This window comes from Saccopteryx leptura, chromosome 6 (assembly GCF_036850995.1).
Source record: "Saccopteryx leptura isolate mSacLep1 chromosome 6, mSacLep1_pri_phased_curated, whole genome shotgun sequence".
NCBI classification, from domain to species: Eukaryota; Metazoa; Chordata; class Mammalia; order Chiroptera; family Emballonuridae; genus Saccopteryx; species Saccopteryx leptura.
In genome coordinates, this window is record NC_089508.1 from 1,069,695 (window position 1) to 1,096,849 (window position 27,155).

The window sequence follows — 27,155 nt, forward strand, 5'->3', positions numbered from 1 at the left end:
TTGTCTCGTGGCCACAGAGGACACGAAAACCTGGGGTTATGAGGCTTCCAGGGCCACCTCCCTTCCGTCCTGAGGAAATACCTACAGGTCCAGAGGAGTTTAATTCATGAAGCAATGAGTTATAAATTTGAGCTGGAACAATACTGATTTAAAAAGACAGGGGCTTTGTCCAGATGCTCCAGGGTTGCAGGTTTGATCCCTGGTCAGGGGATATACAGTAGTCAACCAATGGGTGCATGAATTACTAGAACAGCAAGTTGATGTTTCTCTTTTTCTCTCTCTAAAATCAATATTTTTTCTTTAATTTTTAAAGCAGCAAAATGTATCAATAGATGAAGATTGGTCACCAGAAAATATTGCCAGAGGATAAAATGAAAATATCAGCCAAAAAAAAAATTATTTCATGAAGAAAAATAAAGTTAAGAAAGCAATTGGATTGCCTGACCAGGCAGTGGCGCAAGAGATAGAGCGTTGGCCTGGGACGCGGAGGACCCAGGTTTGAAACCCCAAGGTCACCGTCTTAAATGTAGGCTCACCAGCTTGAGCACAGGTTGCTGGCTTGAGTGTGGGATCAGAGACATGACACCATGGTCACTGGCTTGAGCCCAAAGGTCACTGGCTTGAAGCCCAAGGTCACTGGCTTGAGCAAGGGGCCACTCACTCTGCTGTAACCCCTTAGTCAAGGCACATATGAGAAAGCAATTCATGAACAACTAAGGAGCCACAGCAAAGAATTGATGCTTCTCATCCCTCTCCCTTCCTATCTCTCTGTCCCTATCTGTCCCTCTCTCTGACTCTCTGTCTCTCAAAAAAGAAGCAATTGGATTTACAGAGGCGAGCACACCACCAAACACAAGTCTCAGAAGCAAGCGAGAGTTAATGGGGGTGAGGCATGGTCTGCCCAGCGCAGCAGCAGAACCGTTTTGAAAATTCAGACCTTTATGAAGGCAAGTTTGTTAGTGTAGGTAGCGAGATATTACTAAAGGGAGGGAGCAAAGGAAATCAGACATTATTAAGCGTAATAAACCAAGGAGCTGAACTGGATAATAAACCCGCTTCAGTAGGAAGTTGCAACTTTCATAGGATCCCACAGCCCTCTGCATCCTCCGTCCCCAGACCTAATCCCCTGAACTGGGCAGAAGCGGTCATTACTAGGGGAGGAATAAAAACAGAGGTGGTCCTTGGGAGCCTGTCAAGAATCCCGAGGGCACGTTGCTCTGCAGCCTTCCTGCAGCACCAGCTGGAAGTTCCGGACGGCCGGAGTCTCTGGGAAGGCGTCGAGACCCTCAGACTCATAAGACACCTCTCAGAAGGAGAGACGGCAAGTTGCTTAGGGAATGCAGAAGGCTGGGCGGTGCCAATGAATGCATGCACATGTATGACAGGCTGTGTGGGGCCTCTTCCTGTCCTGGCACGGAGACAGTAAAACCCGCCCCTCTCGGCCTCACCCACGGCTGTGCTCCCCACCCTGGTGCTGTTGGTTGAGCACTGACCTTGGAGCAAAGGAGGGGGTGAAGGCCGTGTCGTGGCCTCAGAGACTTTGTTGAATGTTCAGATCCGTGTCCCCTGGTCCGAATCCGAACCCAGGAGCTCCGGCTTCCGTCACCGAAACCCACTGTGAGGAGGCGGCATCATACTACACGAGGAAATCAAGCGGGCTTGCCCTCTTGTGCAGAAGCAGACGGGCAAGTGGGGGCATCTGCTCCCACCACAGCAGCCACTGTCCAACCGCAAAGGAATGGCCAAGATGTCCGAGACACCAGCCTGCCACCTGTGCCATCAGCCACTGAGCAAGTTCCCATCGGTCTCCTGCTGCCGTGAGAAGCCACACGTCTTCTTGACAACCCCACAGGTGACCAGACCTTTGTCACTGGCACCTGAAGTTGTTCTTCCCCATAAAGAAATGACCTTCCTGTCAGTGCTTTTCTCTGGAGGATGTGGGGGAATGTATGAGGCTTCTCAGCCCCCCCCCCCCCGCCACTGCTAACGCCCCACTGCTGCTTCTGGCCAAGGAACGGAGGACAATGTACCTTTAGGAATGTATTACGTGACTGTGTCTCTCCCCTATGATTCTCTTACTTGTCTGTTAACTTGTTTTCTGGTTTCTACTCATTTTGGCTCGTGTCATCAGGCCTTCGAAGAGGGCAGGTTTTGTTTCTCTTCACTTTTCTCTCTTTGCTTTCCTAAGTTCTCACACCTATCGATGGATGGATCCACCACAGCCGCCGTGTGCTCTGGCATTGCTTCTGACCTGAGAAAGATAGACGTCTTCCTCTTGTGTCTTTGCTCACAAGGACATTCCTTCCAGAGTCAAGTGCCCAGAGAACACAGCTTCTGATGGTGGAGGCCACCAGAAGTCATGGAGAGATTTTTCGTTACCCGCCAAATCTCACCTGCATTCCGGCCATCCGGTTCGCCACAAGCCAGACCCCAGGGAAACACGGCCCTGGGCCATGATTAGATCACAGGCCACAGTGACACCATCAGCCTGGAAGGCCACAGAGACCACTGGTCTCAGCAGCAGTGCCCTGTCCTTCAGCAAGGCCTGTCTTCCCGGTCCCACAAGCAGACATCAGGCGTCCTCTCTGACTTCTCACCTACGGGACTTCATGACCCAAGTTCAGTGAGCAGGGTGAGTGCTGCTCCCACCCCCCTTCCATCGTTGCCGCCCTGAGGACTTCCCCTCCAGGGACAGCAAGGCCTCGGGCCAGGCAGGGAGCCACTCTCAGCTCACTGACTGCTATCAGAAGCTATTGCATGAAAGTGTCCGGACTGAGAAGGGAGATGAGTGACTAGGGCATCCTCTCCATCTACTCTCAGGGGTCCAGCCCTCAGCACGGCTCCAAGTCCTGCTCAGAACAGCCAGGCCAGGAGACATCTTCCCAGTCACCTGCTCTGAAACGGGGAGGGCCCCCGTGAAACGACAGCTATGAACAGAGGCTGGAGACCCAGTCAGCACCGCTGGTGGGCTCAGTCTTGGCCACCTCGGTGCACCCATCCAGATGCCACACTTGGCACCCACTGGGGTGCACGCCTGTAACACCATGTCCTTCCCCGGACACATGCTTCTGACGGAGGGGCAGGGGCAGCCTCCCAGACTGGTCCGTGGGATGCCACGGAAGGAGCCCAGCCTTAGCATGAGCACAGCCAGCCCCATGGTCTGTAGGCCCTGCACCCACCGCAGCTGCCCTGACCCAAGCCATGCACAGCACGCCAGGAAGAAGCAGGGAAGACCTGCGGGAACTTCGGCTGAAAGGCTTGAAGAGGCGGCCAAGGTCGGCTCCTGTCACACGCGGCAGCCCCGTAGGACACGTGGTCTGTGGTTGCTGAACTGGGTCCTCTGTGAGCTAGCAGTGCCTGCAGCCTGGCTGTTCTGTGCCGTGATGAAGGAAGGGCTGGGGGCTGGGGCTGGGGCCCCAGGGCAAGGGCTGGGGGTAGGGAGTGGGGGCTGGGGCCCCAGGGCAAGGGCTGGGGGTGCGAGGTGGGGAACGGGGGATGGCACTCGAGGTGGGAGCTGGGGGCTGGGGGGTAGAGAGTGGGGGCTGGGGCCCCAGGGCAAGGGCTGGGGGTAGGGAGTGGGGGCTGGGGCCCCAGGGCAAGGGCTGGGGGTAGGGAGTGGGGGCTGGGGCCCCAGGGCAAGGGCTGGGGGTGAGAGGTGGGGAACGGGGGATGGGACTGGAGGTGGGGCTGGGGGCTGGGGGGTAGGGAGTGGGGGCTGGGGCCCCAGGGCAAGGGCTGGGGTGCGAGGTGGGGAACGGGGATGGGACTGGAGGTGGGGCTGGGGCTGGGGGGTAGGGAGTGGGGGCTGGGGCCCCAGGGCAAGGGCTGGGGGTGACAGGTGGGGAACAGGGGATGGGACTGGAGGTGGGGCTGGGGGCTGGGGGGTAGGGAGTGGGGGCTGGGGCCCCAGGGCAAGGGCTGGGGGTGACAGGTGGGGAACGGGGGATGGGACTGGAGGTGGGGCTGGGGGCTGGGGGGTAGGGAGTGGGGGCTGGGGCCCCAGGGCAAGGGCTGGGGTGACAGGTGGGGAATGGGGGATGGGACTGGAGGTGGGGCTGGGGGCTGGGGGGTAGGGAGTGGGGGCTGGGGCTGGGGCCCCAGGGCAAGGGCTGGGGTGCGAGGTGGGGAACGGGGGATGGCACTCGAGGTGGGGGCTGGGGCCCCAGGGCAAGGGCTGGGGGTGCGAGGTGGGGAACGGGGGATGGGACTGGAGGTGGGGCTGGGGGCTGGGGGGTAGGGAGTGGGGGCTGGGGCCCCAGGGCAAGGGCTGGGGGTGCGAGGTGGGGAACGGGGGATGGCACTCGAGGTGGGAGCTGGGGGCTGGAGCTTGGAGTTGGGGCCGGGCGGTGGGATGTGAGGCTGGGGGCTGGTGGATGGGAGACAAGGGGGGATGGGACTGGAGCTGGAGTTGGGGGTCAGGGGGTGGGGGCGGGGCTGAGCTGGAGGAAAGGGGATAGCAGGGTGCAGTGGGTACCGCCCCTCCTCCAGGCCTGGAGAGCCAGAGCAGGTGCTTCCGGAGGACATGGGGACCAGCCCCTACCCTCGTTCCCCGAAAGGGAGACTGGAAGCCGCAACAGGCAGAGCCTCCAGAACGGGGCTGGGGGAGGGGTGGGGGCTTGAGGAAGCTCTGCCCCGAGCTGTGAGCCACACGCCCGCCCTGAGTCTGGGAGGGCAAACTGGGACATCAGCCCTAACCCGGAGAGCTGGACTCCCAGTCACAAGGAGAGGGCAGGTCGAACCAAGCCTCCCCCGTTAATCCTCCGAGGCTCAGGAGGGGAGCCGTCACGAGGCCATAACCCACCCTCCACCTGCTCTCCCCACAACCCTGGTTGTAGCACTCACTCCGTCTGTGGTCCCGCTGCTCAGGGGCATCTTCCCATCTTTCCAAGGCCCAGGACAGGGACCTGGGGCCCACGCCTTGTCTCCAGCTCTGGCAGTGCTGCCCAGAGGATCTGCTCTCCCTGCCCCCAGGGGAGGCCCCACCATCCCCACAGGCTCCCTCACCCTCTCTCAACACCCAGACTTCCCATCCCTGTGTCCCTAGCCCAACCCAAACCCGTCCACACTGGACCAGGCGGAACCTTCTAGAGCGAGACTTGAAGCAAGCCTCCCACGTGTTCACCTTCTTTGCCGGCCACTCACGTCACCTTTAAATGCAACCACGTCAAAGCACCGGAGTTTCCCAGGCACGCGGCCCAGCCCCTGGGTCTTGACTGGGCTCTTCCTCTGCCTGGTGTTACACACATGACCGTGCACATAGTCACACGTGTACACATACACACGTACAGGTGCACACACATGTACACTCACAGACTTCTCAACACGCCGGGCACTCACCCAGTGCCAGCCGGCGCTCAGGGCATCGTCGTGCCCTCCCAGGCCTACAGGCTGTACGGCTGTGTCTGGGCTGCTGCCTGCCCCCCCAGCAGTTGCCGATGCCTCAGCATACCTCAGCTGACACCTGGCCCACGGGAGCCTGTATGCAGACACCTGCCCAAGGGCCTCCGCCTGGGGTCCCTCCGAGTCCCAGCATCCAGCCCCCGGTGGGACGAGTGGAAAAGCAGACCTCCTTCCCCCTCCCTGTAGCCCTTGGAGTGGGGGGAGAGGAGCCCATGTAAGTGCCCTCCTGAGACCCCTCCCCAAGGACCAGCAGCCCCAGGGGACCAGAAGAGAACCCACCCTGTGGACACACGGTGGCCTGGCAGTTGCGTGCAGGAGCCTGCACCTGTGATGGAATTATTTCTTTTTTTTTTTTTTTTTATTTCTTTTTTTTTTTTTTTTTTTTTTCTTTTATTTATTTTTAATGGGGTGACATCAGTAAATCAAGATACATATATTCAAAGACAACATGTCCAGGTTATCTTAAAGTTCAATTATGTTGCATACCCATCACCCAAAGTCAGATTGACCTGTCACCCTCTATCTAGTTCTCTCTGTGCCCCTCCCCCTCCCCCTTCCCTCTCCCTCTCCTCCCTCCCCCCGTAACCACCACACTCTTATCAATGTCTCTTGGTCTCACTTTTATGTCCCATCTATGTATGGAAAAATGCAGTTCCTGGTTTTTTCTGATTTACTTATTTCACTCCGTATAATGTTGTCAAGGTCCCACCATTTTGCTATAAATGATCCGATGTCATCATTTCTTATGGCTGAGTAGTATTCCATGGTGTATATGTGCCACATCTTCTTTATCCAGTCTTCTATTGAAGGGCTTTTTGGTTGTTTCCATGTCCTGGCCACTGTGAACAGTGCTGCAATAAACATGGGGCTAACAAGATGTGAGCAGAGGCAGAGAGCAACTTCTGGGGCTGAGCCCCTGACGGACCCCCAAGGGCCTGCCCGAAAGGTCAGCCCTGGGCTAGGGGCTCCACCCTCCACTGGCACAAAGCCTCTCCCCCTCCCCCGCAGCGAGAGGGCCCCAGGCACAGCCTTGAATCTGTTTTTATTTCTAAAGAAAAGGGAAAAGCAGCCCTGGATGTTGGGGTCTCCTCTGCTCTGTGCCCCCCGCCCCGCCCAGCCCCCAGTCCAGCCACAGGGTTTTGGCTGAGCCCGGAATCACAGTGCTAACCTGGGACCACAGTGGTTGACAACTCTACAAAAACCCGGCCAGCGCCCCCGGGTGCTAACTTGGGACCACAGTGGTTGACAACTCTACAAAAACCCGGCCAGCGCCCCCGGGGCAGCTGGGGGCCACAGTGGTTGACAACTCTACAAAAACCCGGCCAGCGCCCCCGGGGCAGCTGGGGGCCATCACGGCTCAGCGCCAGATGCACCAGGGGGCTGGGTAGGAACACAACAGGATGGGAGCTCCTTCCAGGCCCGGGGACCACAGGGGAGGGGTGTCCTGGGCAGCAGGCTGGGTGCTGGGGAGCAGCCCCCTAGTCAGGGGTCGGCAGGGTAGAGCAGGGAAACGTGACCCGTGGGGCCAGAGCAAGCCAGGTGTCAGGAAGGATGTCCAAACCCAGACCTGGGGGCCGCGGGGGGCGGGAGGGAGCCTGCCAGGGACACGGGCTGGGCTGTGTCTTCAAGCAGAGAGCAGACTTTCCGGCTTCCCGGGCCCCCTGGGGAGTCTGGCCGAGGTGCTTTCTCCAGCCTCAGCGCCAGGCGCACTCACTGTGCCTATGGTTACTTGGAGCACTGGGGCCGGGGCACCCTGGTCACCGTCTCCTCAGGTAAGACGGCTTCCTCGATCCTCCCCTGTCCCAGAGCTGGAATTCCCAGAGGCTTCTTGAGGTTTCCTCGGGGGTCCGAGGGGGCTGGTCCTGAGGCCACTGGGGTCTCTGCTCTGCAGATGTCTTTTCGAACAAAGGACAGGGGGCCTTTGTTCTGGAAGACAGAGTGGGCTGCGTGTCTGGGGACGCGGGGACCTGAGGAGACAGGGCTTTCTGTGGTTGCCCGTGGCTGGGCAGGGGGTTTTTGTACACTGCCTAATGGGGCTCATGGCAATGTGACAACTTTGGTTACTGGGGCCAGGGGACCATGGTCACCGTCTCCTCAGGTAAGATGACTTCCTCTCCATCTCTTCTGTCCTGGGGCTAAGAAAGAAATTTTCAGAGATTTCTTGGTCTACATGGCACTCTTGGGAGTCCTCAGGGGGCTGGTCCTGAGGCCACTGGGGTGGTCTCTGTTCCACAGAGGGCCTTTCGTTGGGGACAGGGGGCCTTTGCTCTGGAAGACAGAGTGGGATGCGTGTCTGGGGACTCGGGGACCTGAGGAGACGGTGCTTTCTGTGGTTGCCCGTGGCTGGGCAGAGGGCCCGGATTTTTGTACACTGCCTAATGGGGCTCATGGCAATGTGATGACTTTGCTTACTGGGGCCAGGGGACCATGGTCACCGTCTCCTCAGGTAAGACGGCTTCCTCTCCATCTCCTCTGTCCTGGGGCTAAGAAAGAAATTTTCAGAGATTTTTTGGTCTACATGGTACTTTCGGGAGTCCTCAGGGGACTGGTCCTGAGGCCACTGGGGTCTCTGCTCTGCAGATGTCTTTTCATTGGGGACAGGGGGCCTTTGTTCTGGAAGACAGAGTGGGCTGCATGTCTGGGGACGCGGGGACCTGAGGAGTAGAGGGTTTTCTGTGGTTGCTGGTGGCGGGGCGGGGGGCCCGGGTTTTTGTACACTGCCTAATGGGGCTCATGGCAATGTGATTACTTCGATGTATGGGGCTCAGGGACCATGGTCACCGTCTCCTCAGGTGAGTCCTCAACCCCTCTCTCCTCTCTCTCTCTCAGCGTTTTTGGTGCATTTTGGGGGAGAAATGAGGTTGTCTGGGTCTCAGGTCCAGAGGACTGGGGCCAGTCTGGGGTCTCAGGAGGGGGTCAGAAGGAGACTGAGGGTCTGACGGACAGAGAGGGGACTTCGGAGATCCCTCTCCTCCTGGGCTCTGCAGCCAGGGATCTCGCTGGAGGTCTTGGCCACCCTTGGGGTGACCTCTGGGTCCTGTGGCCGTCTCCGCCCTCACTGGACAAAGTCTGAGGTGGACTTGAGGCCTTAGCCAGGCACCAGTTCTTGCCCAGGGTCCTGGCATAGTTGTCACAATGTGACAACTGGTTCGAATACTGGGGCCAAGGGACCCTGCTCCCCGTCTCCTCAGGTGAGTCCTCACCCCGTCCCCACTCTTCACTGCACTTGGGGAGTTCTGGAGAGCCAAGGTCTGGATTTCAGGGGGGCCAAAGTCCAGAAAGGAAGCCAGGGAGCGAGCCCCATGAGCGGGGGCTGGAGCTCGACCTCCCCTCCCCAAGGATGGAGCGGTGTGGGGTCGGCAGGCAGTGTGACTGCCTAGCCAGGGGCTCCGTGGACTCTGCCGTGTCCACTGTGCGGGGCGGGGTGGCCGTCTTCACTGCTCGGACTTCCGAGTTTCAGTTCGGAGCTGTTGGTTCATGGTCATGGGCCCGGGAAGCCAGTGTCTCCTGCGGCCCCAAGTTGGGAAGTGTTGGTGGAGGGGCCCAGGTCCCTCCGGATCACAGTGACTTGGACGATGGGCTTTCTGTGTGGAGCCTGGGGACAGTGAAAGTCTCCGGGCAGCCTGAGGCATTGCCGGGCCAGACCCCTGGTTTTTGTGGGGTGAGGTTGGAGAATGCATTGTTGTGATAACTATGGTATGGACTACTGGGGTCAGGGGACCCAGGTCACCGTCTCCACAGGTAAGAATGGCTCTTCTCGGGCCTTATTTTCTTCTCCTCTTTGTGGGTTTTTCTGGGTATCCGCGGCTGGTCCTCAGAACGCCTCCTCCGCAGGGGCCGGGGCAGGCTGGCCAGGGAGGACAGGGACCGGGGTTCAGGGGCTTCAGAGCCTCTTGATTTTCTGAGGCCTTTCAGAAATTGGAATAATACTGGCAGGTCTGGGAAGTCACCGAGCCCTTGAGAGAGGGGGCTGCGGGTTGAAGGGGCCGTGTTGGGGTGAGAGGCCCGAGCGGAGGGCCAGCATGCTGTGGCGGCACTGCCGCTGTCGGCCCGTCACCGTCACCGGCGTTTGCAGAACCAGGAACAGCGCGGGCGGGCACAGTGCTCAGGGAAACCCTGTTCCCAGAATTAGGGCAGTTTGTGCCAGATGGGATTTTTTTTTTCCCCCAAGTCCACAAACTCCTTATAATTTATTTTAAAAATGGCTAGATTGTGTTTAGACTAGATTGGACCTTTTTTTTTTTTTTTTTTTTTTTACCAAGTCCACTAACTTGATGCAATTTATTAAAAATTACTAGATTGTGTTTAGTAGATTGGATTTTTTTTTCTCAAGTCCATTGACTTGATACAATGTATTTTAAATGGCTCAATTGTGTTGAGACTAGCTTGGATCTTTGGGGTTTTTTTCCAAATTCACTAAGTTGATGACATTTATTAAAAATGGGTAGATCGCGTTTAGACTTCTTGACTGGTTAGAAAGAGTGGTCCCGCTGACGGGGGGACACGTCCCCATGATCTCAGGAGGCAGTGTCCGCGGGGAAACGGTTCCTTCTCCGTAAGGGGCTCAGCGAGAGGGAGTGAGAGACAGGGCAGGGCGTCTTAGAAGCGGCTCCTGCGGAACGTGGTTTGAGAAAACTGTGACTTTGAAGATGGGAGAGAATCAAGTGCGTTGCATTTCTCTCTTCATCTTTATCATTTAAGATGAACAGTTGTTAGGACCCTGAGTCCTTTCTGGAGTTGACAGGGGTCGCAAAGGTGGCCCGGACGTGCTAACTTGGCACCATGGCCGCCTCCCCACCAGGGCTGAATCTTCAACCCTAATTAATTAATTAAGGTTTTTGCTTCTTTTTTTTTTTTTTTTTTAATTATTTGAAGGTTGTTCAGAGTGGATGGAACCCAGCTAGGGACGGTGGTGGTAGGGGTGGGGGGTAGAGAGGACACACACCTGCCAGCCGGTGGCCGGAAGCGAGAGAACAGAGTCTATTTTAGGAAGCAAGAAAACACGGTCGGCAAATTTATAGTTCACGGTTATGAAGAAGTGGTTTCGGGTGGTTTTACCCACAAATCTAAAAGTGTCCCTTTGAGCAAAACAACACCTGGGCGATGTGAGTTCTAAAATAAGACAGAGATGCCTGACAGAAACCAGAAGCTTCCTTTTTTTTTTTAACGACTTGGGTTTAATTTTTCGGTCTTAGCTTAGCCATTTGTCCTTTCTATTTTTTTTTTTCAAAGTAAGATGTTTAAGAAATTTAAACAGTCTTAGGGGCCCCGTTTATCAATGCATTCATGTACTTTTTAAAAAAAATTAGCTGACCCTTCTCAGTGGTAACTAACCTCACGCCGGTTCCCTGCCTGCAAAGGCTGCGTCTTGCTTCTACAGTGACTGTGAGCCCTTCTTTTCAGTTACACTCTGATATTCTGATCACGTTGCCTCTGCTTCAGGGACACTGTTTCAAGACCACTTTCCCGGTATTCCCTTGGAGGACAAATCTTAGGGGAAATGTGTGTCCTTGTCCCAGATGAGTCTCAGTTAAGCGCGTTAGTCGGTGGGCTGAGAGGAAAGCCCTCAGGTCTCCAGGCAGGAGGCGCCCGGTACCATTGCAAGGACGCGTTCTGGCTTGAACTTGCTCCGGCGACGGGTCTGGGAGCGGGCCTGCTCCCGGGCCAGGGACGGGTGGTCCTGGCTTCTGCCGCCAGCCCAGCCCGAGTCTCTGGGTAGTGGATTTGAAGGAATGGCTGTCTGACAGAGACCCCACGGGACTTCTGAGTGACCAGGCAGACATGGTAAGAGAGAGGCAGCCCAGCTGCCAGCCTGCTCTAGGGTGACAGTTGGCTTTGATGGTTTTGTTTCTACTTGAAGGAGATCTTGGATGAGTTGGACGCTCAGCGGAGGCAGAGAGGGGTTGGCTTGGGTGGCCTCTTGAGTGGCCCTTGTCTGGGTCACTCACGTTTAAGTTTCCCTAAAGAATATTCCAAGGAAGGTGGCATGCGCCCTCTGTCACCATTGCTACCATAACTATCAATGGTGGTGGCTCAGACAAGGCCCAACTTCTGTTCTCTTTTCGAAAGTTGTGAATGTGGTGCCTCATAAAGTAGCCCGGGCCTTCCACAGAGCTGGGTATTAAAGGCCAGAATTCTAAGTGGCAAATTCAGAACCATGCTTCTCTCCTGGCCACTTTTAAGGATGATTCTTCTCTGGAGGGAAGGTAGCTAACGTCCGGGGCTCGGGGTAGGGCACAGGCTAAGGGGGACGCGCTGCAGGGACCGCCCCAACCTCTCCTCTCCGGCACAGCAGCAGCGGCTGCCCAGGCCAGTGCTCCCTAATTCCTGCAAGATGTTTTAAAAACTAAAAGTTGCCAGGAAGTATTTTAAGCAGGTCGTTGAAGGAGGGTAGTGTCAGGCACTGCTTGGGAGCTGAGAGCTGGCTGGGACAGAGGCAGAGGCTGTGGCCGGGGTTGGGGAACTGAGGTATCCAGGGACAGAAGGCAGGGAGGGGTCCCGGGAAGGACTTGACCCCTGGCCGCACCCGGCTTTACCGTACTCCTAGAATGAGACGGCTTCAGCTCAGGCAAGCAGGACGGGTGGACTGGCCCTTTCGGCCCAGAACCAGTGGGTTTTCAGGACTGCCCAGGGCTGCACTGGGCTTATCAGGGCAGGCTGAACTGAGCTGAACTAAAACAGTTTGAATTGGGCTTTCTAGCACAGCTGGGCTGAGCTGGGTGAGCTGAGCTGAGCTGGGTGAGCTGGGTGAGCTGGGCTGGGTGAGCTGAACTGAGCTGGGTGAGCTGGGTGAGCTGAGCTGGGTGAGCTGGGTGAGCTGAGCTGGGTGAGCTGAGCTGGGTGAGCTGAGCTGAGCTGGGTGAGCTGAGCTGGGTGAGCTGAGCTGGGTGAGCTGAGCTGAGCTGGGTGAGCTGGGCTGGGTGAGCTGAGCTGAGCTGGGTGAGCTGAGCTGGGTGAGCTGAGCTGGGCTGGGTGAGCTGAGCTGGGTGAGCTGAGCTGGGTGAGCTGAGCTGGGCTGGGTGAGCTGAGCTGGGTGAGCTGAGCTGAGCTGGGTGAGCTGAGCTGAGCTGGGTGAGCTGGGCTGAGCTGGGTGAGCTGAGCTGGGTGAGCTGAGCTGGGTGAGCTGAGCTGAGCTGGGTGAGCTGAGCTGGGTGAGCTGAGCTGAGCTGGGTGAGCTGAGCTGGGTGAGCTGAGCTGGGTGAGCTGAGCTGAGCTGGGTGAGCTGAGCTGGGTGAGCTGAGCTGAGCTGGGTGAGCTGAGCTGGGTGAGCTGGGCTGGGTGAGCTGAGCTGAGCTGGGTGAGCTGAGCTGGGTGAGCTGAGCTGGGTGAGCTGAGCTGAGCTGGGTGAGCTGAGCTGGGTGAGCTGAGCTGAGCTGGGTGAGCTGAGCTGAGCTGGGTGAGCTGGGCTGGGTGAGCTGAGCTGAGCTGGGTGAGCTGAGCTGGGTGAGCTGAGCTGGGTGAGCTGAGCTGGGTGAGCTGAGCTGAGCTGGGTGAGCTGAGCTGGGTGAGCTGAGCTGAGCTGGGTGAGCTGGGCTGGGTGAGCTGAGCTGAGCTGGGTGAGCTGAGCTGGGTGAGCTGAGCTGGGCTGGGTGAGCTGAGCTGAGCTGAGCTGGGTGAGCTGAGCTGGGTGAGCTGGGCTGGGTGAGCTGAGCTGGGTGAGCTGGGTGAGCTGGGTGAGCTGAGCTGAGCTGGGTGAGCTGAGCTGGGTGAGCTGAGCTGGGTGAGCTGGGTGAGCTGAGCTGGGTGAGCTGAGCTGGGTGAGCTGAGCTGGGTGAGCTGAGCTGGGTGAGCTGAGCTGAGCTGGGTGAGCTGAGCTGGGTGAGCTGAGCTGAGCTGGGTGAGCTGAGCTGGGTGAGCTGAGCTGGGTGAGCTGAGCTGGGTGAGCTGAGCTGAGCTGGGTGAGCTGAGCTGGGTGAGCTGAGCTGAGCTGGGTGAGCTGAGCTGGGTGAGCTGAGCTGGGTGAGCTGAGCTGGGTGAGCTGAGCTGGGTGAGCTGAGCTGGGTGAGCTGAGCTGAGCTGGGTGAGCTGAGCTGGGTGAGCTGAGCTGAGCTGGGCTGGGTGAGCTGGGTGAGCTGGGCTGGGTGAGCTGGGCTGGGTGAGCTGAGCTGAGCTGGGTGAGCTGAGCTGGGTGAGCTGAGCTGGGTGAGCTGAGCTGAGCTGGGTGAGCTGAGCTGAGCTGGGTGAGCTGAGCTGGGTGAGCTGAGCTGGGTGAGCTGAGCTGGGTGAGCTGAGCTGGGTGAGCTGAGCTGAGCTGGGTGAGCTGAGCTGAGCTGGGCTGGGTGAGCTGGGTGAGCTGGGCTGGGTGAGCTGGGCTGGGTGAGCTGAGCTGAGCTGGGTGAGCTGGGCTGGGTGAGCTGAGCTGAGCTGGGTGAGCTGAGCTGGGTGAGCTGAGCTGAGCTGGGTGAGCTGAGCTGGGTGAGCTGAGCTGGGTGAGCTGAGCTGGGTGAGCTGGGCTGGGTGAGCTGAGCTGAGCTGGGTGAGCTGGGCTGGGTGAGCTGAGCTGAGCTGGGTGAGCTGAGCTGGGTGAGCTGAGCTGGGCTGGGTGAGCTGAGCTGGGTGAGCTGAGCTGGGCTGGGTGAGCTGAGCTGGGTGAGCTGAGCTGAGCTGGGTGAGCTGGGCTGGGTGAGCTGAGCTGAGCTGGGTGAGCTGAGCTGGGTGAGCTGAGCTGGGTGAGCTGAGCTGAGCTGGGTGAGCTGAGCTGGGTGAGCTGAGCTGAGCTGGGTGAGCTGGGCTGGGTGAGCTGAGCTGAGCTGGGTGAGCTGAGCTGGGTGAGCTGGGTGAGCTGAGCTGGGTGAGCTGAGCTGAGCTGGGTGAGCTGAGCTGGGTGAGCTGAGCTGAGCTGGGTGAGCTGGGCTGGGTGAGCTGAGCTGAGCTGGGTGAGCTGAGCTGGGTGAGCTGAGCTGGGTGAGCTGGGCTGGGTGAGCTGAGCTGGGCTGGGTGAGCTGAGCTGGGTGAGCTGAGCTGAGCTGAGCTGGGTGAGCTGAGCTGGGTGAGCTGGGCTGGGTGAGCTGAGCTGGGTGAGCTGGGTGAGCTGGGTGAGCTGAGCTGAGCTGAGCTGGGTGAGCTGAGCTGGGTGAGCTGAGCTGAGCTGGGTGAGCTGAGCTGAGCTGAGCTGAGCTGGGTGAGCTGGGCTGGGTGAGCTGAGCTGGGTGAGCTGAGCTGGGTGAGCTGGGCTGGGTGAGCTGAGCTGAGCTGGGTGAGCTGAGCTGGGTGAGCTGAGCTGGGTGAGCTGAGCTGGGCTGAGCTGGGTGAGCTGAGCTGGGTGAGCTGAGCTGGGTGAGCTGAGCTGGGTGAGCTGGGCTGGGTGAGCTGAGCTGAGCTGGGTGAGCTGGGCTGAGCTGGGTGAGCTGGGCTGGGTGAGCTGAGCTGAGCTGGGTGAGCTGAGCTGGGTGAGCTGAGCTGAGCTGGGTGAGCTGGGCTGGGTGAGCTGAGCTGAGCTGGGTGAGCTGAGCTGGGTGAGCTGAGCTGGGTGAGCTGGGCTGGGTGAGCTGAGCTGAGCTGGGTGAGCTGAGCTGGGTGAGCTGAGCTGGGTGAGCTGAGCTGGGCTGAGCTGGGTGAGCTGAGCTGGGTGAGCTGAGCTGGGTGAGCTGAGCTGGGTGAGCTGAGCTGAGCTGGGTGAGCTGAGCTGGGTGAGCTGAGCTGAGCTGGGTGGACTGGGCTGGGCTGGAGTGAACTGAGTTGTATGGTGATGAACTAGGCTAAACGTGACTGGACTGAGCTGAGCTGGGCTAAGCTTGGTGAGAACTTAAGCTGGGCTAAGCTGGGTCCAAGGAAATGGACTGGGTGAGCTCGCCTAACATGGACATCTTTGATGATTGCTTTGGGCTGCATTATTCTGGCTGGGCCACCTGGGTCTTGTTGGGCTGAGATGGTCACACAGGATGATCCTGGTCAGCACTGGGCAGACCTCAGCGACCTGGTTGTGATCAGGATGCGTCACATGTAGCCTGTATTGGTCCCATTCACCATACACACCCCAATATCCGGACCCCAGACACACAGGGCTGGACTTGAGTGTGGCTGAGCCTGGGCCGGTGAGGGCTGGGCTCGCAGGGGCTCCTGTGCTCACTGGCAGCCTGCTGGGCTCTCACTGCTGGCCTGAGTGTGCCAGCTCTGATGTCCACAGGGAAGACAGAGCTGGCCTGGGCCAGGCCATCCTGAGCCAGGAGCCAGGGTGGACGTGGTCCTGAGTTCAGGACAGCACTGCCCGAAGAGGAAGGGCCAGGCCTGAAAGGTCCAACACCAAGCCCTCTCCGTGCCATACTCAGAGCTGGCTCCTGCGGCCGGGAGGGCTGCAGTGGTCCCCACACCTCACAGCCTGGACACTGGCCTCTCCACACCGCCACCCGCCACACAGGCGGTGAGGCCTTGCAGGCCTGTGGTGGACTCTGCCCTACAGGGGCAGCCGCCGAGCAGTCGGGCCTGTGACCCTTTCACTGGCAAGATACAGAAAGTCACCTTCTCATCCCCTTTTCTCTTTTGTGCCTCTCGGATCCTCAGCGAGCCCTTCTGCCCCAAACCTCTTCCCCCTCGTCACCTGTGAGGGCTTCCAGCCCGATGAGAACCTGGTGGCCATGGGCTGTCTGGCCAAGGATTTCCTGCCCGTCCCCGTCACCTTCTCCTGGACCTATAAGAACACCAGCGCCGTCGGCAGCCAGGCCGTCAAGGCCTTCCCGCCGGTCCTGAGGGATGGGAAGTACGCGGCCAGCTCCCAGCTGTTCCTGCCCTCCGCCGACGTCCTCCAGGGCACCGACGAGTTCGTGAGGTGCAGCGTCAAACACTCCAATGGCAACAAAGATCTGAATGTGCCTCTCCCAGGTGAGACGGGGCCTCCTCCCCATCCACCAGGCAGGTAAGGTAGGGCCTGGGCCAGGCCAGGCTGATGGACATGTGTCCTCTCACCACAGTGTCCAGGGAACCACTGCCCCCCAAAGTGACCGTCTTCATCCCGCCCCGGGACGCCTTCTCCAACACCAACCCCCGCACGTCCAAGCTCATCTGCCAGGCCACGGGCTTCAAGCCCAAGAAGATCTCGCTGTCCTGGCTGCGGGAGGGAAAGCAGCTGCAGTCCGGCTTCACCACGGGCGAGACAGAGCTGGAGCAGGGCTCCAAGCCCGCGACCTACAGCGTCACCAGCATGCTGAGCATCACCGAGAGCGACTGGCTCAGCCAGCACACGTACACCTGCCAAGTGCTGCACAACGGGGTGACCGTCGAGAAGAACGTGTCGTCCCTGTGTAACCCCGGTGAGCGGTCTTGTCCTCGGGGGTGAGGAGCCCCCCAACAGTTAGGTGTGCCCACAGGTCGGCAGACCCTGCCCCCCGCCAATGAGGCCAGCTGCTCCCGAGCCTTGGCTTCCCGGAGAGGCCAAGGGCGGGGAGAGGGCCATGCAGGGCAGGCGGTTCGAGGCCGCTTGTCCAGCTGGGGCCCCGGCATCCTCTCCAGCAGAACCCCAGGGCTCCGGAGAGGCTCGGCCGAGTCTACACCTCTGCCTGGTTTCACACCCAGCCAGTCACTCAGACCCGCTTTTCCTGCCCCAGGTCCGTCCACCAACGTCCAGATCTTCACCATCCCCCCCTCGTTCGCTGACATCTTTCTCACCAAGATGGCCAAGCTGACCTGCGTGGTCACAAACCTGGCCACCTACGACAGCCTGAGCATCTCCTGGAGCCGCCAGAACGGCGAGTACCTGAAGACCCACAGCATCATCTCCGAGAGCCACCCCAACGGCACCTTCAGCGCCACGGGGGTGACCAGCGTCTGCGTGGAGGACTGGGAGAAGGGGGAGAAGTTCACGTGCACAGTGACCCACACGGACCTGCCCTCGCCGCTGAAGCAGACCATCTCCAGGCCCAAGGGTAGGCCCCGCCCCGCTCCTCCCGCGGCGCCCAGGCCCTCCTGTGGTCTCCCCGCTCTGGAGATGCCACGGGCAGGGCCAGGGGCGCCCCTCTGGTCCCACCCCCCCCACCTGAGCTCACCGCTGCCTCTCCTCCTGCAGAAGTCGTCAAGCACATGCCCTCTGTGTACGTCCTGCCGCCGACCCGGGAGCAGCTGAGCCTGCGGGAGTCGGCCTCAGTCACCTGCCTGGTGAAGGGCTTCTCGCCTGCAGACCTGCTGGTGCAGTGGATGCAGAGAGGGCAGCTGATGTCCGCCGACGCGTACGTGACCAGCGCCCCGATGCCGGAGCCCCAGGCCCCCGGCACGTACTTCGCCTACAGCATTCTGACCGTGAGCGAGGAGGACTGGAGTGCTGGAGAGACTTACACCTGCGTCGTAGGCCACGAGGCCCTGCCCCACTTGGTGACCGAGAGGACCGTGGACAAGTCCACCGGTAAACCCACCCTGTACAACGTGTCCCTGGTCATGTCTGACCTGGCCGGCACCTGCCAGTGACCCCCAGGCTGCCCCTCCAGAGTGGTGTCCAGAGCCTCCGGCTGACCTGTCGCTGTGTGTGTGCATGCATGCAAACTGACTGTGTCACAGAGGTGGGATGTTGCATTCTATAAAAATTAGAAATAAAAAGATCCATTCAAAAGATACTGGTCCTGAGTGAGCAATGCTCTTGCCTTCTGGGGTCATGGCTGTGCTGCCCCCACCCTGTCTCCCCCACTGGCCTCCCACCTGCTGCTGGAAGCCCTGAGCCCTTACAGAGTGCTCACAGCTAGCACAGCCAATGCTCACTGCTCCTCTGCTGCTGCTATGGGCACATGGGGACATGGCTGTGCAACACACATGCACACACAGAGAGACACATGCATGCATGCACACAAGCATGTGCACAGATATGGACACACGACACACACATGAAGTGGGCACGGGCACAGAAACATGCACACTTCCACAGGTGTGTACGTGCAGAGGCACTTGTGTGTATGTGCACATGCAAACATCACAGATATGCACAGGCATGCACACACAGACATATATGTGCATACACAAGACAAGTGCAAAGATATGGACACAAAAAAGCACACATAGACAAACATGTACACAAATGGACATGCACACAGACAGATGCAGTGGACATGGGCATACAAACACATGCACATGTGCAGACACATGCACTCATACACAGGCATGTACAATGCACATGCATGCACACATGCATACAGTATGCCCACAGAGGTGCATACATATACACAGGCACATGCACAGACACAGACATGTGCACACAGAGGCACACACATGCACACGGACACAGACACATGCAGTGGAAAGGACATATAGACATTTGCATACACCTGCAAAGATATGGACACACATACAAACACAAAAATACAGGCACACTCATACACACATTAACAGACACAGTTACATGCACACTCATACACCCATGCCCACACGCACAGATACGTACACATAGGGATTCATACATGCATGTACACAAACAAATGCACGTGTATGGATGTGTACACGCAGAGACGCAAATGCACATGGATGCAAAAATACACATGCAGTGGACATGGGCACACAGATACATATACATGTGCACACATGCATGCAAAGGCATGGACACATGCACAGAGACATGCACACATGCGCACAGGCTCATGGATACATGCACGCTTATATACATATACATACACAGTCACAAACACACATGGGCACTCCCATACCCTAAAGGTCATAAACCACATCTGTACACAGACACATGCACACACAGATGCTTGCACACTCGGGCACATGCCCATGCCGGTACACATGCATGCATTTGTGCACAGAGACACATTAATGCACACAGATGCCCACCCCGGGTGCCCTGGTCACTTGGTTCCTTTGCACACCCGCCTGCCTCTCTGCACTGCACTTGCTGAAAGGCTTCCTGCCCAAGGCCTGCTTGTCCCCTCTCTCAGCTTGAAAGTGCATCCATGGGCTAGCCCAGCCAGGTGTCTGACCAGGGCCACCATCCTAGGCCCCTCTCTCAGCTTGAAAGTGCACCCATGGGCTAGCCCAGCCAGGTGTCTGACCAGGGCCACCATCCTAGGCCCCTCTCTCAGCTTGAAAGTGCATCCATGGGCTAGTCCAGCCAGGTGTCTGACCAGAGCCACCATCCTAGGCCCCTCTCTCAGCTTGAAAGTGCACCCATGGGCTAGCCCAGCCAGGTGTCTGACCAGGGCCACCATCCTAGGCCCCTCTCTCAGCTTGAAAGTGCACCCATGGGCTAGCCCAGCCAGGTGTCTGACCAGAGCCACCATCCTAGGCCCCTCTCTCAGCTTGAAAGTGCATCCATGGGCTAGCCCAGCCAGGTGTCTGACCAGGGCCACCATCCTAGGCCCAGGGCAAAGGGCTCAGAGAGCCTCCTGAGCTGGCCGGCTGCAGCTCCTCAGGGACACCCCAGCCCTGTCCAGGCTGTTGATGAAAACAGTAGCACCCGCACTGATCTGTGAACAGAAATAGCTAGGCGTGGCCTGGGGGCAGGAAGGCTGATCCGGTGGGCTCTGGCCCAAGCAGCAATGGGAAGAGAGATCATCTGTAGCAAAAAGTGAGGGACACCAGAGCCTGAGTGGGTCTCCACTCCCAGCAAATGGCAGTGCTCCCTTTGGGCCACTTTTTAGACACCCTATGTTCTTGGACCTTTGGAGACCTGGGCTTCAGATGCCTTCAAAAGCCCGTCTGTGTTGGGGGCTCCAGGCCCCACTCTGTGTGTCAGCCTGTCCATACGAAAATCACTCCCTGCAGAGCTTCAGGGGTCTGCCTGACCCTTGGGTCCAGAACCATGAATTCTAGCAGGGCAGACAAGCCAGCCAGAGCCCCACGCAGCCTCTCACAAGTGCCCTCCAGTCCGAGAAGGAGAGAGAGCGAGAGTCCCTCTGAGGAAACAAGGAGGGAGTCCCCCGGGCCCAGACATCTACCCACCCCCCCTGCTACCCCCAACTGAAGGTGGCAGAAGACCCTGCTCCCAGCCTCTCCGCCCCAGGTGGCCCTGGCCCTGGCTGTCCCACCACCCCTCCCCCTGGCAGAGTCCTGCTTCTCCCATCCCTTGTCTGTGAGCTGCTCTGTCACCATCCCCGAACCCCAGGGCTCTCGAGTCAGGTGCCTCTGCCTGGTCCCCCACTGGGCTAGCCGGGGCCTAGCCGGGGGGCCTAGCTCACACCAGGCTCAACCCTCCCCCAACCCCTGAGATAACGTCTGCACCCTGCACATTCCTCCCTCTTGCCCTCTGCTTCTGCCCACCGCCCCCTCCTGCCCAGCCCAACCCTCCTCCTTGGGGAGCAGCACAGCCAGGGGCTGAGGCAGCTGGAGAATGGACAGACTGGGGGTGGAATGGGGGGGGAGTGCTTTGAGAATGGGCAAAGCCTGAGCCCCCTGTGTTGTTTCCCCTGCAGAGGGGGAGGTGAGCGCCGAGGAAGAGAGCTTCGAGAACCTCAACACCATGGCCTCCACCTTCATCGTCCTCTTCCTCCTCAGCCTGTTCTACAGCACCACCGTCACCCTGTTCAAGGTCAGCAGGCTGGGTGGGCGGACAGGGCGGCAGAGCAAGGGCCCCCCCGCCCCAGCCGGGCGGAGCGCCTCACGCTGTCTCTATCCCCCCGCCCCCGCAGGTGAAGTGACCCCTCCGGACAGGAGCGTGGACACCAAGGAGGCGGAACCGAACAGGGCGCCCAGGGGGCGGAGCCTGGGCCAGGGCGGGTCTACTCGTCTTCGTGTCTTCCCTGCGCCGCCCTCAACTTCCAGCGCTAAGAAGCGGCTTCTCTGGGCAGGGAGGGACGCGGAGCCCACAGCCCCGGGCTCTGCCCGGCCCCACTTTGCAATGTGTGCGCTTATTTTTTTCAAATAAACATGTACATTTTCTCTGTGAAGCTGCTTCCTCATGGAGGTTTGTTTTCGTTGTTTTTGCTTTTTTCCCCCCAAAGCCACACCTGTTGTGTCGTGCGAGCCTCCGTGGGTGATCCTGATTCCCACGAGCGTGTGGGAAAGGCAGGACCCCTCCCTCTGCACAAGTCTGGGCAGAGGTGGTGGTGCCCCTGTGAAGGACGGTAGCGCGTACGGTGGTTCCCGGCCTGGTCTCCCCAGAACGTGGCCCAAGAGGAGCTAGGCTCGGGGCCTCCAACGTGGTCAGCAGGGCCCACTGCCCGGGACACCGGCAAGACCCACGGTCGTTGTTCGCCGCCGTTCCTGGCAAGCTCGGCCACTTCGAGGCCTTGTCCCGTACCTAGCAGCAGGAGTGGGGTGTGTGGGCAGGATCCAGGGGCAGACTGTGACCAGGGAGCCGTCTGGCAGTGCGTGACAGGGAGGCAGGCGAGCAAGAACAGGCTCCATCCACCGTGTCACTAGAAGGAGGGCAGGCAGCGGCCGGGCCCGGGAGCAATGGCAGGGCATGGGGCGTCTGGAGGTGGGAGCCACGCGAAAGGGACGTGGGGACGTATGTCAGGGGCTCACAGGACTGGGGGCGCCCAGGGGCCAGGCAGAGTCCAGACCAGTTATGGTAGCGGGGGTCTGGGCAGAGGCAGCTTGGGGGGAGGCAGAGAGGACCCAGCAGGGCCAGGGTCTTGGGAGGTGGCAATTCCAACGCAGAGGGGCCCTGGAGCTCCACCGGCTGACTACCACAGGGTGTCCGGGGCCTGAGTGTTGGTCTGGCCCTGAAGGGTGACTGTCCCAAGACAGAACTGGTACAGGATGTGGGTCCCAAGGGAAATCCATCCCCCTGCCGTGGCCTGTGAGTGGACAGCTTCCAGGCCCCAGCTTGGCTGGTGAAGTGGGTTCTATCCTGGCCCAAGCTCACAGGCTGGGGCAGGGAATGTGGGGGCCACTGGAGCCGGGAGAACGAGGTTCACACAGCCCGGCTGGGGGCTCTGACGCAGGTGTGAGCCGGCCGCTTGGGACAGCACCCGTGAGAGTGTCCGAGGGTGTCGTGACAGAGAACCACAGACCGAGCAGATTAAACCACAGAAATGTATTCTCTTGGGGTCAGGAATAGGAGCAAGGCGGGGCAGGCTGCCCCCACCACCAGGGCGGGTAGGTGCCACGGTCCTTTCCTGCCGTCTCGGCGTTCCTCAGCTCACCCTCCCTCTGCCTCCCTGGGCACGTGGCCTCGCCTGTGTGGGTCTGTCTGTCCACCAATTCCCCTTCTCATAACGTCACAGTCATGTTGGGTCAGAGTTCCCAGCTCAGGCCAGGGCAACTCACTCATCACATCCTCAGTCATCCTAATAAGGTCACGTCCTGCGGGGCTAAGAGGATGGCATACCAATGCACAAACTGAGGGGACACGACTCAAGCCATAACTGTCCACTGTCTCCCCCCCCCCAAAACTCACATTCTTCTCACAGGCAAAAAATATACTCCATCCCAACACCCCGCAGGGCTTTACCCATGCCAGCGTCAACTCTGAGCCCAAATCTCGTCTAAATCAGGTGCGGGGGAGCCACCAGTGTGACTGGTCCTGGGGCCTGACTGTTCCCCCACGTAGTGGACTGCGAAACCGGACAGGGGACCCCCTGGCGGGACAGCCACAGGGCCCGCATTCCCACTCCAGAGGCAGGATCCAGACCGGAGGAAGGGAGGGAGGGAGAGGAGGAAGGGAGGCCATGGCACCCAGCAATTCCGAGCCTGCAGGGCAAACCCTGTGAGATGTAGAGGCCCCAGAACACCCCTCGGCTCCGTGCTCTGTCTTCGGGGCCTGTGTGGCAGCCTCCTCCAAGCAGCAGCCTGGGCCCTCAGGGCTCTGGTGGCAGGGGTGCCCCGCCTCCCCTCCCCCTTTGTGCACATGGCCGCAGCCCCTGTGGCTCTGTCTCCAAGCCAATCTTCTTCCACTTCATCTTGTGGGTCTTCAGACCAGGCAGGCCTGCTCCTGCTTCCTCTCCCTCCCCCGCTCCCTCCCCTGCTCCCGCTCCCTCTCCCTCCCCCGCTCCCGCCCCCACTCCCTCTCCCTCACCCTCACGTGCTCCCGCCCCCACTCCCTCTCCCTCACCCTCCCCCGCTCCCGCCCCCACTCCCTCTCCCTCTCCCTCCCCCGCTCCCGCCCCCGCTCCCGCTCCCTCTCCCTCCCCCGCTCCCGCCCCCGCTCCCGCTCCCTCCCCCGCTCCCGCCCCCGCTCCCGCTCCCTCTCCCTCACCCTCACCTGCTCCCACCCCAGCTCCCGCTCCTGCTCCCGTAGGGCTCGCCAAAGCCTGTGGGCCCTGGACCACCACCACCACATGCTTTTCCTGGCCGGTACCAAGCCGTCCGTGCAGGAGTCACGGGCACGGCCCCTGAGCCACACCTCGGCAAACCCTGTTCCCGGAGCATGCTCTCTGAACAGGCGGAGAACCCCCTAGGCCTGCCCGTCCTCCTCGTCCCTCCTCTCTCTCCGCCCGTCTCAATGGGGCCACACCTCCAGCAGGTTGCCCAGGAGCCCCACTTTGCACAAAACGGTGGGACAGAATGCAGCCACGGCCACGGCCACTTTCCAGCAAGGGTCTCCCACCTCCTCGAGACTCCAGGACGCAGGTCCCCACTCCCGGCCGAGGCCTCGACGCGGGCAACCTTGAACGTCCCCCGTGCGTGACCATGGGCGTGTTTTCTAGCTGGGACAGGTCTCCTCCCCAAGCCCTTCTTCCTTCCCCGGGGTCCTGCACAGAATCACCTTTGACGCCCCCGTTTCTACCCACCGACCTCCTTGGGCCAGTTTGGGTTTTTCTAACCCGGTCCTAAAGCCACATCCACGCAGGAGCCACGCAGGTGTGGGTGGCATCACGCCGCACTTCTGGTACCAAAGTCTGCACTTGTTTTCTATGGGCAGGCGACTCTACCCAACTCCCACAGAGCCGGCAGCTTAAACAACAGAAATTCACCGTCCGGGTCCTGGAGGTCACAGGGGCATGCCCCAAGGCTGTAAGGGGAACAGCCAGGGCCTCCATCCCTGCTCCACGTCCTGCTGGCACCCTCGGCTGGTAGAGCCTCCTCTTCACGTGGCCTCTTCTTGTGCGTGTTTCTGTGTCCACGGCCCCCTCCTGTGAGGACACAGTCCTGTGGGATTTGGGCCCACCTGACTCCAGCAGGACCTCACTCCCCTTACAGGGAAGGGGGATAGCTCTCCCGTGCGCGAAAGCCCAGGAAAAGATGGGGCAGAGTTGCCGAATGCTCGAAAGAGCAGGGAGACGAACTCTCCCACCAGGGGACCCACGGAGAGGGAACAGCACCACCCAGCCAGCCAGCCAGACTGTGTGCTGGCTCAGTCAGAGGGACACGTGGCCCTGTCCCAGCAGTGACAGGCAGCGTGGTGGCTGGGGGACATGGGAGGCGGTGAGAGCCCGGGGAAGGCGCCCAGGAGAGACTAAGATACAGCAATGAGCCCTGGGGGACCCAGACAGGAACCCCACGTTGGCTCGGCCATCTTGGTCACTCAGGTCTGCACAGAAGGGACGAGGAAGCTGTCAGCCAGCCCGTTAGGGCTCTGGCCGTGCTAGGACCTGCCAGAACCAGTGCCCAGTGCCTGTGAGTGACAATCCTACCACGTGCAGGCCCGGAGTGCTACAGGGTGTCCGTCACCTGTCTAGACGTTGGCTGAGGGAGCCATCGCCCCGTCCTACCCCAGGACTATGCTGAACTCCCTCTCTGAGGCTAAGGCCACCTACAGGCTGGTCCCCTACAGGCTGGTCCCCTACAGGCTGGTCCCCGAGCAGCAGAGTCTCTGGGAGCTGGAGTCAGGGACCGGAGGGTCCGATCCTGCTGCTGCTCGGTGACCCACAAGCAAGTCCAGCCGTGCCCTGCCTCCACTGCTGGACAACTGAGGCTCCAGGCCCAGTGCCCAGGGCGCACCCTGAACTGAGGTGTCCCTCTGCCCCTCAGCGGCTCCAGGGGAGGGGGTAAGACAGGACATGCACAGAGCTGGGAGTTCAGGGGTCCCAGGGGTAGGACAGGGGTTTGCCCAGGCCTCCCCTGCAGGGCTGCCCCCAGGCCCTCAGGACCAGGGCCTCTCCGTTACCCACCACTCTGTGCCTTCAGGAGCTCCCAGCCTCAGAGTCCCCGCTCTGTCTGTCTTCCAGATCTGGTCATGCACCCCTTGATCTCAAACTGCACAGCCCCCCAAGAAGGCAACAACGTGGTGCTGACCCACATGGTGACAGGGTTCAACAGGGTCAACTGGCCCTCGTGGGTGCGGGAATATCCCAGGCATCCGTCCGTGCTCATCGAGAAGGATCAAAGCTTCACCTCGTTCTCCACCCGGGTCGTCAGCTAGAAGCCCGGCCCAACCAGCTGCAGCTCCGACAAGGAATCCAAGACCTTCCAGTGGCCAGGTGGGTGGCCTCCAGCACGTCCTGGCACCTTCCACCCAGGGCCTGACACTATCCTGAAGCAGGGACCTGGGCCCTGACCGGGTGCCCAGCGGACCTTCAGAGCAGCTCCCTACCCCTCCCGGCCCTTGGCTGCCCCATTGTCAGCATTTAAATCGGGTCCCTCAGGCCTCTGTCCCCAGAGTGCAAGGGGGCAATGGATGAGCGTAAAGTTACCCTAGCCCAGCCCACCCTCCACCCTGCCCACGTCTTCCCGTCTGCTGGCAGCCCCTCCCACCGGCGTCCACAGCGCCGTCTGACTTGGGCTATTCACTGCTCCTCTGATTTCAGCCTCTTGGGACACTCAGGCGCCTTTCACAACCCACGTGCCAGCCCTACCAAAGGACCCCACCCCAGCCCGCACCACGACCACGAACCCAGGTGAGAAACCCCCATGCCGGCCTACGACCACCTGCCCGTGTCTCAGGCTGCCTCCTTCAGGCAGCCCTTCATGACTGCTCCTAGAAGTCTTTAAGTCACACCCTGGTCAGGAAGGGTGGGGCCCTGAACTTATGGCTACTGAGCACCTACAGTCGTGATGGCAAACCTTTTTATAAAAAAATGCCCACTTTTGCAGTGCTGGTCAATCTGGTCCCTCCCGCCCACTAGTGGGCATTTCAGCTTTCATGGTGGGCCAGTCGCAGTGCCGTTTGGTTGCTCCGTTACCCGCCCACCATGAAAGCTAGAATGCCCACTAGTGGGCAGGAGGGACCAGGTTGACTCTCACTGCAAAAGTGGGCGTTTTTTATAAAAATGGTTCGCCATCATGGACCTACAGCATGCCAGGCCCTGCGCTGGGAGCCACCAGGTGTCTCATGTGCCGGCGGCCTACCCAGGTCACAACACAGGCAGTACAGTGGACGAGAAAGGGCCCACGGGGCAGAACCAAGACTCCCACCCTGTGGGCCTGGCTGAGACAGGAGCTCATCCCGGGGCTCTTGTGGGGACATGTTGCCAAAGCAACCAGGAGTGCAGCACCCGAACCCCTGACACTTACAGAATCACCCACAAGGTTATCGGTGATGGTGGTGGACCCAGTGTCTGCCACACAAGAAGAGGGTCCTCTCCTCACTGCTCGGAACAGGCAGCCAGCATGGCGGAGATGGGCTGGACAGACAGGGAACGCTGGCCTACTGCGGATGGCCAGACGTCCAGACACTGGCCCCGGGCTGGAGTCTGCTCTGGCTGTGCGTGTCCAGAGGTGCCCTGGGAATGGTCTCTCCAGCTTCAGATGGATGGGGACACGTTTATTATGCGTCCCTTTACAGCAAGGGTGCCACCCGCCCCTGGTCTGCTGCAAATCTGTGGCCCGATAACTTGCTGGTCACTCACACCCTACACCGTAGATTGGATGGTCCTTGAGCACTTAGCAGACAGTCACGAGCGCCAAGCGGACAGAGTCCCACCAGAACCAGAAGGCACACTCAGGGAACACTGACAAAGGGACCATGCAGGCACGGGTGGGTCTTGGGCCCTCGGAACGTGGGAAGACAGAGCTGC

General features: G+C 59.8%; 2 gene segments (V, D, J or C); both read left to right on the forward strand.

Moving 5' to 3' along the window:
- The window catches only part of LOC136407739 (immunoglobulin heavy constant mu-like), a 32,736-nt gene extending 11,533 nt beyond the window's left edge, over window positions 1-21,203 (forward strand). The window contains 7 exon segments of the C gene segment in view: window positions 7,136-7,172; window positions 15,901-16,218; window positions 16,308-16,646; window positions 16,941-17,258; window positions 17,399-17,731; window positions 20,727-20,842; window positions 20,943-21,203. Coding sequence covers window positions 7,136-7,172; window positions 15,901-16,218; window positions 16,308-16,646; window positions 16,941-17,258; window positions 17,399-17,731; window positions 20,727-20,842; window positions 20,943-20,951 — 1,470 coding nt within the window.
- Window positions 8,549-27,155, forward strand: part of LOC136407740 (Ig alpha-1 chain C region-like) — a 105,031-nt gene continuing 86,424 nt past the window's right edge. The window contains exon 1 of the C gene segment in view: window positions 8,549-8,591.